The 12,075-nt window shown below is 39.6% G+C and overlaps 1 protein-coding gene across 1 annotated transcript in view; it reads left to right on the forward strand.

Annotated features, from left to right (window-relative positions):
• The window catches only part of ryr2b (ryanodine receptor 2b (cardiac)), a 57,545-nt gene that overhangs the window by 3,204 nt on the left and 42,266 nt on the right, over positions 1–12,075 (forward strand). Inside the window, exons 4-26 of the mRNA XM_041050384.1 lie at positions 265–332; positions 465–543; positions 801–913; positions 1,293–1,416; positions 1,734–1,830; positions 1,927–2,001; positions 2,465–2,621; positions 2,801–2,965; positions 3,144–3,265; positions 4,161–4,344; positions 4,435–4,570; positions 4,720–4,815; positions 5,086–5,204; positions 5,433–5,566; positions 7,614–7,855; positions 8,766–8,958; positions 9,146–9,365; positions 9,509–9,613; positions 9,773–9,876; positions 10,042–10,125; positions 10,371–10,530; positions 10,815–10,962; positions 11,254–11,462. Coding sequence (XP_040906318.1) covers positions 265–332; positions 465–543; positions 801–913; positions 1,293–1,416; positions 1,734–1,830; positions 1,927–2,001; positions 2,465–2,621; positions 2,801–2,965; positions 3,144–3,265; positions 4,161–4,344; positions 4,435–4,570; positions 4,720–4,815; positions 5,086–5,204; positions 5,433–5,566; positions 7,614–7,855; positions 8,766–8,958; positions 9,146–9,365; positions 9,509–9,613; positions 9,773–9,876; positions 10,042–10,125; positions 10,371–10,530; positions 10,815–10,962; positions 11,254–11,462 — 3,134 coding nt within the window. The remainder of the gene's footprint in view (positions 1–264; positions 333–464; positions 544–800; positions 914–1,292; positions 1,417–1,733; positions 1,831–1,926; positions 2,002–2,464; positions 2,622–2,800; positions 2,966–3,143; positions 3,266–4,160; positions 4,345–4,434; positions 4,571–4,719; positions 4,816–5,085; positions 5,205–5,432; positions 5,567–7,613; positions 7,856–8,765; positions 8,959–9,145; positions 9,366–9,508; positions 9,614–9,772; positions 9,877–10,041; positions 10,126–10,370; positions 10,531–10,814; positions 10,963–11,253; positions 11,463–12,075) is intronic.

Below are 12,075 nucleotides of genomic sequence, written 5' to 3' on the forward strand. Positions count from 1 at the left end.
ACAGACAAATAAGCTATCATAAAGCTGGAACAGCCGGTGTTTACATAAAGTAACAAGCAAACAAAATGAAGCTCACATTTTATAATGACTCTTTGTTCCTTTACTTTTCTCTGTTCTGCTCAATTATTTTTTTGCCCTTGTCTAAATTGTTTGTATTTTTCATTTTGTCTTAATTTCTTTTTGAGTATATTCACACTGCTGTTAATGTCTTTTCTCACACTACGAGTCTTTGTATGTTCTGTGGTTGTGCTTTACAGGTAGGAGCTGGAGGAAGCCGTCGCACCCTCCTTTATGGCCAGGCAGTGTTGTTCCTACACTCATATAGTGGCATGGTGAGTCATCCTGATATAAAGCAGATATATATCAGAAGGTTTTAGTCTCACTTTTCTGACAGTTTTATTAATTTTTTTCCAAATATTTGTTCATATGTTCACTGAAATATATATCTGTTGTTTTACCCCAAGTACCTCAGCTGCTTGTCATCATCTCAGTCTTCAGCTGACAAGCTGGCTTTTGATGTTGGACTGCAAGAGGATAAAGCAGGTATTTGGTTTTGTGACCTTTGTAAAATGATGAAATATTTGCATTTTTTAATAACACTATATTATCTTTACATAATTAGAATAATCTTTTGTGATCTTACTGTAACTGAATGAACTCTTGTCAAGCATGTGGGACGGTAAAAGATTCAGAGAAGATTCAGATGCAGAGAACTTTATTGTCATTCCCTTTGGGTTCAGGTACGTATTAGGAACGTACCTAACCTTCCTTGGCATATATTTTCTGTGTGTGTGGATCAGGTGAGGCATGTTGGTGGACCGTACACCCAGCTTCTAGACAGAGGTCAGAGGGTGAGAAAGTGCGCGTTGGAGATGACCTCATACTGGTCAGTGTGTCCTCAGAGCGATATCTGGTGAGTCAGTAAAGGAGTGTTTTCTTCTATGTTTGATAAACACTCTGCTTTAAAAATTTCAGACAGTAACAAATGTTGAACAGGCTAAACTATTTGAATAAATAACAAAAGACTACTAATTAAACATTTGAAGTTGGTAAATTGAATGTGTGTTCTTTTCCAGTGCTTTTCTTCTACATCTTTCTTCTGAGCTTTGCAGAATGAAAAACAAGCATTTATATATCATTGTTTTCATTTTGTAGTTAGCAATCTGTCCTCTCTGCCTCTGATGAGTTGTTCAGCAGAATTGTTTATGATAACACCTATCGTAGTAGAAAAATCACAAGCTGTATTTAATGCTGATGAGTCCGTTTTTTTTGACCATTTTGTTTCTTCCCAGCACCTGTCCTTTGGCACTGTATTTGACAACAAAAGCTTGAGTGACAGTCTGATTGTTAATGCAGCCTTCCAGCAGACTCTCTGGAGTGTCGCTCCCATCTGCTCTGGAGGTGGAGTTGCTCAAGGCAAGTTTCTTTTTTCTTCTTTTCTTTTGCTCTCTAAGCATATTGAACAGTCAGTCTCTAAAATGATATAATCCAACTGATTGTTGTGTCCAAGAAATGTGATTCCAGCTACATGTGATGTCCATCTGTTTTTGCAAACTCATGTTGGCGATGAGCCAAAATATGGTTAAAAATGTTCAAATGCAGACTTAAATGATACTGCATAATATTCACATACTGTGATACTGGTTATAGCGAAACAAATGGCCTGTTTCAAAGATGCAGTAAATGGCTCTTTCAGTAAAGGACCCTTCTGGTGTCTGTTGTGCTAATTCTAGGATACCTGAAGGGGGGCGACACAGTGCGGCTACTCCACAGCCACAGTGACGCTTGTTTGACAATTCCCTCCACAGAGCAGGGAGAGGAGCTGCAAAGGTCAGTCTGTTGAAAAGACTAATCACGTCTCGTGCCAGCTACACAAAATGTCCTTTGACCAAGGAACACTTGGTCATGTGTGTTTTCTCACTGTAGGATAATGCATTATGAGATTGGATCTGTCTCTAGCCATGCCCGCTCTCTCTGGAGGCTTGAGATTCTGCATGTTGTGTAAGTATACATGGGATGTGATGATATGCTCTAGTGCAGTTTGAAGTCATACTTCACCTCATATAAAACCTTTTGATGGTGTAAAAACACCGAAAATATTTTTATAGTGTTATTTGCAGGAATATTTGCACAAAAAAATGCACACATACACACAGTAGTTGATTTTTGTTTTGTTTTGTTTGTTTTGGGAGTCAGTAATCATATTGCACATGCTTCTGCTGGTCACTGCCAAAGCAGGGTCCAGAATTTCCGTTTCTCTTGTTTTTTGCACATAAAGGCTGGACAGAGTTGCCAGAACCATGTTTGATATCGCCGGCCCAGAATGGAATTAGGGTTGTCTGTCTCCTGCTGGCTCCCCTGCCATTTCAACGATAAACACAAAAAAACCTAAATGTATCAGACTGTTCAATTTCCTTCAAAGGAATACAAAAACAAACAGCTCAATGCTCTTGATATTCCTCAGTTGGAGTGGTAGGCATACTTGCTGGGGTCAGCCTTTCAGACTGCGCCATGTGACTACTGGGAGGTACTTGGGACTTACAGAGGAGAAAGGCCTGCATCTAGTTGATCGGGACAAGGCAGACATCAACACAACCTCCTTCTGTTTCCGATCCTCGAAGGTCAGGAGTCACATGAAAAATACACTGATTTTTTTTTTCTGACTTTTATAATCAGTTCATTATCTGAAGGGTTCCATACACTGGAGACTTGATGGTCATCAGTATAGCACAGTTTTCCAATGTATTTCAGTGAAGCTCATCTGTTTGTGATGCATATAATAAAAGATTTTTTCCTACAGGAGAAGCATGAAACTGGCACAAAGACTATTGTCGATGGCATGGGGATCCCAGAGATCAAGTATGGAGATTCCATTTGTTATATCCAGCATGTCAACTCTGGGCTCTGGCTCACCTACCAAGCCACTGATGCCAAGTCTTCCCGCATGGGAAGTTCTCAGCGGAAGGTAAATTATTGATTAACCAAAGGAAAGGTGTATGGTTCAATTTTCTATATTGACAGTCCTTTTCTTTTTTTTTCTCTCCTTTTTTTTGAGAAATACTAAAAGTGAAAAGGTACTGAATCACACTTTTAACACAGTGAAAGAATCAATAGGAAATAATTGCAAATGATGTGTTTAACAGGCCATTTTGCATAGTGAGGGTCACATGGACGATGGCCTGACGCTGTCTCGATCTCAGAGGGAAGAATCTCACACTGCCAGACTCATACGGAGTGCTGTTCTTCTCTTCACTCAGTTTATCAGGTACTGGACACCATATCTAGACCCTCAGTTATTCGTGGATACCACCCTGGTAGAGACATGGTTACACTGACAGTGTAGGTTGCTGTTTCCAGCTACAGTCTTCTCCTGCTTAACAGGTATTGAGGCTGAAGTATTAAGCTAAATGTCTAGCTGAGAGTGAGTTAATACCACAAGCTTTGTGAATTTCCTTGTTTGAGCCAGATTCATAAATCAGCTAGGCCGATATTGACTTATTGCAGAGTAAGGTATTGGTGTATATTTTTGCTGATGTGTAAGAAGAAATTGCTGTACAGAATTGCTAAACTATGTTTGAATAAACTGAACGAATTGTAAAGATTGTCCCCCATTGACAAGTTGATTTTTCAACTGTAAAATGTCCTAAGTGATTTTCATGAGTATGTGTGTGTGTCCTTGAATACCTAAAAACATTTCTTGTAGTACACAGCACCCAGTTCTATAGCAATACCCAAAGAACATTTCAAAATACCATGGGAATGCTACCATGCTTTTAAAAAGTTGCAGTTGCATAATTAAGTCTCTTCTGCACTGAGAAAACTCTGAGATATGGAATCACTTGTGGCTCCAACACTCTGTCAAACCATCTGTTTTCCCTTTTTGAAGCAACAATAATACATATTCAGTTATATTTATATAGCCCAGAATCCTAAATTTGCCTCAAAGGACTTTATATTGTGTGCAACATGGAACATTCAGATTCAGATGGGAGCTTAGAGCATAGGTATTACAAAACATCTCCAGAACCAGTCATAGTAATCAGTTTCAAATTCAGACTTGTTTTACCACAAGAAGATTTTGAGGTGTTGCAATTTGAGTCTAGGCCAGAAATGAATCATCTCTGATATATTGTTGTATTCTTCATACACGTTCACTGAAGGAAACTGGATGGTTTTGGCCAGCAAGGAAACCTACCCTCTGTCAGCCTGCCGACGGAGATTGTAACATGCAGTCTGCAGGATCTAATAAAGTATTTCCAGCCTCCGCTGGAGGGGCTAGGCCATGAAGCTAAACAGAACAGCATGACATCTCTAAAGAATCGGCAGAACATGTTTCAAGAAGAGGTAAATCTGTGTGAAGGAATAAATCGGTGATATGACAAATTTGATATTTTCTCTATTTTCTTTCATAAGTATACCTCCTTTTCTTCTCAGGGTGTGATAGATTTGGTCCTCGATTGTATTGACCATCTACACCAATATAGTAATGCTTCTCATTTTGCTGAAGCTGCTCAGAGTGAGACAGGAGAAGAGTGGGAGACCATACTCAACAGTTTCTATGAGCTACTAGGTGAGAATTAACACACATGTACTGTGGACTCAATTTAGTTTGAACTCTGCCATTTTGCATGAAATACAGGGGTTTTGTTTTGCTGTATTGCCGGAGTATTGTGAATCCTGAGCACCGTCCTCATGTCTTCTTCTTTTGTTCCCCTTCAGCTGCTCTGATCCGGGGAAACCGCGTAAACTGTGCACATTTCTCAGGTTCTCTAGACTGGCTGATCAGCAGATTAGACCGGCTGGAGGCCTCCTCTGGTTGGTTGAATTTGTAAACATTTGAAATAATATTCCTGCTTTCAAGTAGCAAAATACTTTAAATTTATCATATTTTTAGGTATCACTGTTTGACTTATATCAGTGATGATGTAGTGAAATATTCCAGGTATACACTGTTATCTGCTGTTTATTGCTTCTCCCATTAGTTATATCTTTTCTCAGCATCCCAGCAAAGTCTAATGAAATTAAAAACAGTAATACAGGTTGTCTTCCGTGCAGTAATGGGCAATTGCATACTGTCATATACAGGAGTCTTGGAGGTCCTGCACTGTATCCTAGTGGAAAGCCCTGAAGCACTCAATGCCATTAAAGAAGGACACATTCATTCTATCATCTCTTTTCTAGACAAGCATGGATGCAACCACAAGGTAGTGTATGCAGGGGGTTTTTGTGTATATGAAATAAAACTTGTGAGAAGTTATGCGCAAGCTTTATCAGTACTGGAAGCAAAAGGTCAGTTTTTCACCAATGCAAATTCATAAAAAACAAGTATTGCAGCTATGCTAGCAGTGGTTGATCTGTTCCCTAAATGTGGGATAATTTCCAAGTGTTTACTGATCTGTTGCTGGATGAAGTGTTGACAAGTTGTGTTCCAGGTGCTGGAGGTGCTGTGCTCGCTGTGTGTGTGCAATGGTGTGGCAGTGCGGTCCAATCAGAACCACATCTGTGACAACCTGCTGCCTGACAGAGACTTGCTGCTTCAAACACGTCTGGTTAATCAGGTCACCAGGTACAATTTAGATCATTTTCATCTCTTCTTCTTCTTTTCTGTCTTCCATTCTTTCTAGTTCTTTTCTGTTTCAATGATTTTCTGTATTCCCCTGCATTTAGGTTTGTCTGTAATTTCGTCTGTATATGTAATTCACTACACACAAACATCAGATTCAAACGTTGCACAAAACATATAAAAATTAGAAATATGTTTTACCAAAAGAATGCATTTAAAAACCTTTGCTTTGTTTGCGCTTAGAGAATGATGGCTTCTTTTTCTCTAGCCCTTCTCATGCTTGCTTCTGCATGTTTAGTTGTGTTGAGTTTAGTTTGTCAACTGTGGACATCTCACTGCTGCAGGCCTCAGCGTCCTTGAAGTTTTCCATCTGCACATATGTACACATCCTTGATACAAGATATACGTTAGCTTTCTCCACAGTACAGCTCTTGTCTTTTTCTCTGCTGGACTTGAGTTAGTTGAAGAACTTACTTGTCTCCTTTAGTGTCGCCTCTTAATTTGCTGCATCCCTTTGTCTGACCAGATCAAACCAGTAATGTTGGTGTCAAAGCACACATATCTTCATCTCAGCCTTTTCCAATGAAACTTTGGAAAAGTTACCCGCTGCCTGAGGGGGAATTGGCTCAATGGAGTTAATCTTTGGACATTTTTTAAGTCAGTTTCATCATATTTCATGTTCTTCTTCTGTCTCTCAATATTTTGGCCCACTGTGCCAGTCTGATCTTGCTGGCAGTTTCCATTTTCCTTTTCCTTTGAGCTTGTTTTTTCTTTTTTTTTTTTTTGCTCCATCTGCCCTTTCTTCCACAGCAGCTGCCTTCTTTTATCACGCTTTTCACTATCAGCAGCCCATTTTGTTCCTCAGGCCTTGTAGCTTATTTTGTTTCATATTCCTCACACCTGCTCAGTTCATTCTCCAGCTCTCTCTTCCTCCTCCAGCCATTTCTCACTCTATCGCTTTTACTTCTTGTTCAACTAAATGCCTCATTAGTACATCTGCTTTCATTCTCATTTCCTTTATCTCATCGGTTTTCTTTCTGTTTCCCATCTTCTCCTTCTTAGCCACCACATTTTGCCTGTTCTTCCAGACGCTCTCTTTCCCATTATTTTTTTAATCCATTTTTCTAATCCATTATTATCCAATCTCTTATATCATCTTAACAATTCCCTCCTTCTGTCCTCTTGTCTTCACTGTCATGAAAGCTCTGTCAAGGACAAGGTTAATGTCACTATATGAACTAGCATTTATTCTCCAGACACCGTGTAGGTCAGACTTAATTTGAGCAACATATTGGTGATTTTACTCGTCCACGTACCTTTCCATGTTATTGTTTCCATGTTATTGTTTCTGATGCTCTGGCTCCAAATTATCTCTGGGGAGCTAGTTTCAGCACTGATATTGGAAGGTCAAAAGGAGAACCTCTACAAGAGCCTGGTTCTGTGTTTGTTCATTTGATTTTTAATAGCTTTGTTTAGTGGATTTTCAACATAACCAGCATGAACAAAATAATTGCACAAAACACAAAAACAGTGTGCATCACCGAAATGTTTCAGGTCCTCATCCCCACCCATTGAGGATTAAAATAAAGGCTACATATAACAATAGCTATACATCACTCTGAAGGTGCAGGGAGGTGTAGTCACCTAACATGACAAAAGGAAAGTGGTCCACATTACAGAGAATGTATTAATGGATGCTTGAAGTGTGTGTCAAATTTTCCAGCTTTATGCAACTTAAAATGACTTTAATGCAGAGAGCGTGGGAAAGGGGTGCTGAGGATTTCCATCTAGGCAAATTTCATCATCTTGCCAGCAAAGTGAGAAGGGCAATAGCATCCTTATTCATTCTGGTCAGTCATGATACAAAACCCCTAACAATAAGTTGAATGGGTCTGGTTTGATGAATGGGTCTGGTTCGATCTTTGTGTAGTTTATTTCAGAGTGTATTAAATATGTCTTTCCAGAAACCAGCAAGATATGGGCAGCGCCAAGCATATGAACATGATATTTTATGTCTCTTTGCCCTCCTGTGTACACCTCACTACCACAGCATGAGACCAAACATCTTCCTAGCAATGGGGGAAGATACAGCCCAGCATCGCAGGTGGTACTACGAGCTGGTTGTGGATCATGTCGACCCCTTCCTCACATCTGAGCCCACCCACCTGCGTGTTGGCTGGGCTTCCACTGAGAGTTACCATCCCAGGCCCACAGGAGGAGAAGGCTGGGGGAGCAATGGGGTGGGAGACGACCTCTGCTCCTACGGATTTGATGGGCTTCACCTCTGGTCAGGTGAGGATAAGATCAAACAAGACATACAGGATTCAGTGTACAGTATAAGTACTACATGGGAGCTTGCTCACTGAACTGCTACTGGAAAACATTAGTAGTATGTTAGAGATGTTACCAAAGAGTACAAATTCAGATTAAAAATCCATCATGTTGCATTTAATTTACTGCCATAAAATGCGTATATGGGATATTGACCATGTCTAATTAAAAGGGACAACAAGGAAATTAAATTGAATGGATGCCTTTTAAGTACAGGAAAAACCTGAAATCTCAGCAGCCATTGAAATAACAGAAGTGACTTCCATTGTTGAGCAACACTTAATTATCCAGAGAGAGAAAGTAAAATATTAGTTTGTTCTTTAGGTCTACACAGAGAGAGATTGGAAATGATGGCAATTAATTAGAGGCAACAGCACCAGTTCTTGCAGCAACTTGATTGATTTTGACATAGATTTGTTTATTTATGCCACATTAAAATTCAATTCAGAGAGGCTTACTGCGTTTTAGTTTTGTCCAGTATGGAGAAACAACACTGCTTACAAAGCAGAGTGAATCCATGTTGGAGATTTAGAATTTAACATTTAACAATGTTGTCATGTCATACTGAATGAGTGCCAGAATGAAATAAAGTCACAAAATCGTAGCCTTGCAGAAGCCTGTCCCAAAATGTATTATGCCATAATGTAAACCTCAAATGGTATGATATAGGGTGCATTTTATTTTATTTTATTTTATTTTATTTTATTTTAATTGTTGTTGGTTTCATTTAATTAAGCACAGTAAACCTCTCAGTCTCATTTCAGAGCAGAAATACATTGCTACAGTATGTCTCATTTTGGTCTAAGAGCGAACAACAAAGGAAGAAATCTGTAAATGGATGACTTTAAAGGGTGTGCCTTCTGAATCGTAGGCTGTGTGGGCCGCAGAGTGAGCTCTCCCTTCCCTCACCTGCTGAGAAATGACGATGTGGTCAGCTGCTGTCTCGACCTCAGTGATCCCTGCATATCTTTCCGTGTCAACGGTCTTCCTGTGCAGGGCATGTTTGAGAACTTCGGTGCTGATGGACTTCTTTATCCTGTGGTCAGCTTCTCAGCTGGAGTCAAGTCAGTAATGGACATATGCTTGTGTTTAACTGTTCTGCATGGCTTCTCTGTTGGTTTCTTTAAAGTTAATTTTTCATTTTTTTTTGCAGGATGCTGTATGCATTTTAGTCTGAATTTATGTTTTTGTTTCTAGAAAGACCTCGGAACATACAGTAAAAACCTTTCTTGTCCTATTTGTTTACACCAGGGTTCGTTTTATGTTTGGGGGAAGACATGGTGAGTTTCGCTTCCTGCCACCGCCAGGTTTTGCTCCATGCTCTGAGGCACTGCTCCCCAAAGTCAAGCTAAATGTAGACCCATGTCAGAAATTCATCTTGGATCATGGAGATGGGAAACAAGAACTCATCGGCCCCATAGTACCTGTTACTCCAGTTACCTTCACTCCCACACCAGTAGACATTAGCAAGGTGAATCACCAGTCAAGTCAAACTAATTTGACTTGATTTATTAAAAAAATTAAATTCTAATTTATTTTTGATTCAGAGATTTCAGATGAAAAAGTTTCCAGTTTGCACTGAAATATACCAATATACTCATATTACCTTCATAGGTAGTATTACCCTCACAACTTGAAGACATTCGAGATAAAATGGCTGAGAACATTCATGAACTCTGGGTAATGGACAAGATTGATCTTGGATGGACACATGGACCTGTAAGAAAAGAAGTTAACTACTGGCATTATTTAATCATTGCATATGTCAAATAATGAATTATATAAAACACCTTTAATGTTTTAGAATTATAAAGAAACTAATCCTGCATCCTCGCAGTGTCGCTTACAGGTTGAAAACTCTTAGCTTTTGTCAAACAGGTGAGAGATGAGGGTAAGAGGCATGATCCTTGTCTGGTGGAGTTCTCCAAGCTGCCAGAGCAGGAGAGGAACCAGAACCTTCAGGTGGCTCAGGACACCCTCAGGTGAGGTCTATTACCCCTGTCATACAATAGATAAAACCTTCAGTCTTCTTGATTCTTTTGATTAATTTGAAAGAATTTTCACTTAACACTTATGAGTAATCAGTGTTTGTTCTGTGTGCTTGTTTTTGTGATTTGTGAATGTTTCTCTTTGTTTTTGCACTGGAGGACTCTCCTTGCTCTTAGTTTCCACATTGGTTTGACTGATGACCATGCTGCGGAGAGAGTCAAGTATATGAGACTAGCCACCAAGTATGTAAATGTCTAAAATTATGTTTAATTGCATTTTGTTTGGAGCCCCTTGTACATAGGAAAATATGGAAAATTTGAGTTGCCACGTCTGATTTTTCATGCCTAGTTAAACTAGAATGATTTCCTTGTTCAGGAATACCTTTAAAGTACAACTACATCATAGCCACTCAGTTGATAATAATTTTTGAATGCCATTTCCGATCTTGTCCACTCACATCCATTTTTTTTTTATTCTCTTGTCTCAGGTATGAGCAGCCCAGTGGTTATAGACCTGCCCCAGTAGACTTGAGCCAGGTTTTTCTGAGCCCCGTCCATCAGGAAGTGGTTAACTTGTTGGCAGAGAATGATCACAATGTATGGGCCAGAGAGCGTATCAAACAGGGATGGACCTATGGAGCCCAACAGGTTTATTTTCTGTGCTGTATTACTTCATTGATCAGGCACCGCTAAGGAGGAACGATGTGTTTTAAGTCATGATGTTGTTTGTCACCTCACTCAAAATTAGTCTTCAAGTATTCTCAGACAGAATGAAGAATTCAATGTATGAGAAAGTATTCCCTGTATATAGTGTCTCTGTCACAACACAGCAAAACCTCATAGTAACAGCATGTTCTGACCATGACCAACATTGATACTGTTCTTTGATAAATATAGTTACCCATTTTTGCTCTTTGCATCTGTGTTATTAGGATGTGAAAGCGAAGCGGAGCCCGTACCTTGTGCCTTACAGCCTTCTTGATGAAAGGAGTAGGAGAGTGGGCATAGAGAGTGTCAGAGAGATTGTTTGTACCCTGCTGGCTTATGGTTACAGCCTGGAGCCTCTCAACCAGGAACAGAGTATGTCTGAAAGCCCTCTTATCAGTCTTTTTAGTTATAGCTCAGTTCATTTCACCCTTTATTATAACTTGCATAAGATAATTAATGTAAGTTTAATTAAGACACTGCTCTTCTTGATATTAGGTAAAACTAATGCAGAATGTCAGTGGCACCATTTTACAAAATATTGACAATGCTGCAACATTAGGCAGCACTGAATTGCAAAGACACACACTGTTTACTTGGACTTGAATGCAAATCATTAATTATTTTGACTTATAACCATGTTTTCTCCGTTTCTTGGGTTTACAGCCACATTATCAAAGACATGTCTCTTCTCTGCTGAGATGTGCAGAGTGTTCAGGCCAGATAAATCATATGCTGTGACCCGGGGGAAGTGGTATTTTGAATATGAAATACTGACAGCAGGGAGTATGAGAGTGGGCTGGGCCAGACCAGGCTGTACCCCTGATAAAGAGCTCGGCTCAGATGACCAGGCTTATGTCTTCGATGGATCTGAGGTGAGGGATGTTCAAAGCACAGTTCTGAATATGGCCACATGGCCTGTGTTGTTGTTAAAACAGCAATAAGCCTAAATCACTTTGTTAAAGCCTCGAATTTGGATTTTCTTTTTCACAAGATAAAACTGAAGTGTATTTAAAGAAAAAAAAAAACATGGTTCCCACAGACCTTAGACAGAATTACAGTATGACTGAAGCTAATAAAGAGTCAAAATATATTTGTTAACTGTTCTGGTTGTGTGATCCTTGGTGATGCCAGAGGGTGTTGTGGAGAGAAGATGGAGACAGAAGCGTGGCCCTGGCGTGGTCAAGAAGAAGACCGTCTTAAAAGCAATAAAAGTCAAACGGCACAGTTAACCTCAGCATCTGAGTTACACATCCATGTCCTATCATCTGAATTCAGCTTGATGCTTGACCAGCCACACAGCTGGTCACACTTACAGCCAAGCTGCACGTATAACCCTGATTAAACAATGGGTGTGATCAAACTGTGTCAGTTTTTGCCAGTATATTTCCATATTATTTAAAGCACAACAAAAATTATTCTTATATGTGCCATTGTGTAATATGAAGGAAAGGGAGGTAAGCGAAGTGGAGTACTGTCCAATGTAAT

This window comes from Toxotes jaculatrix, chromosome 11, assembly GCF_017976425.1.
Source record: "Toxotes jaculatrix isolate fToxJac2 chromosome 11, fToxJac2.pri, whole genome shotgun sequence".
NCBI classification, from domain to species: Eukaryota; Metazoa; Chordata; class Actinopteri; family Toxotidae; genus Toxotes; species Toxotes jaculatrix.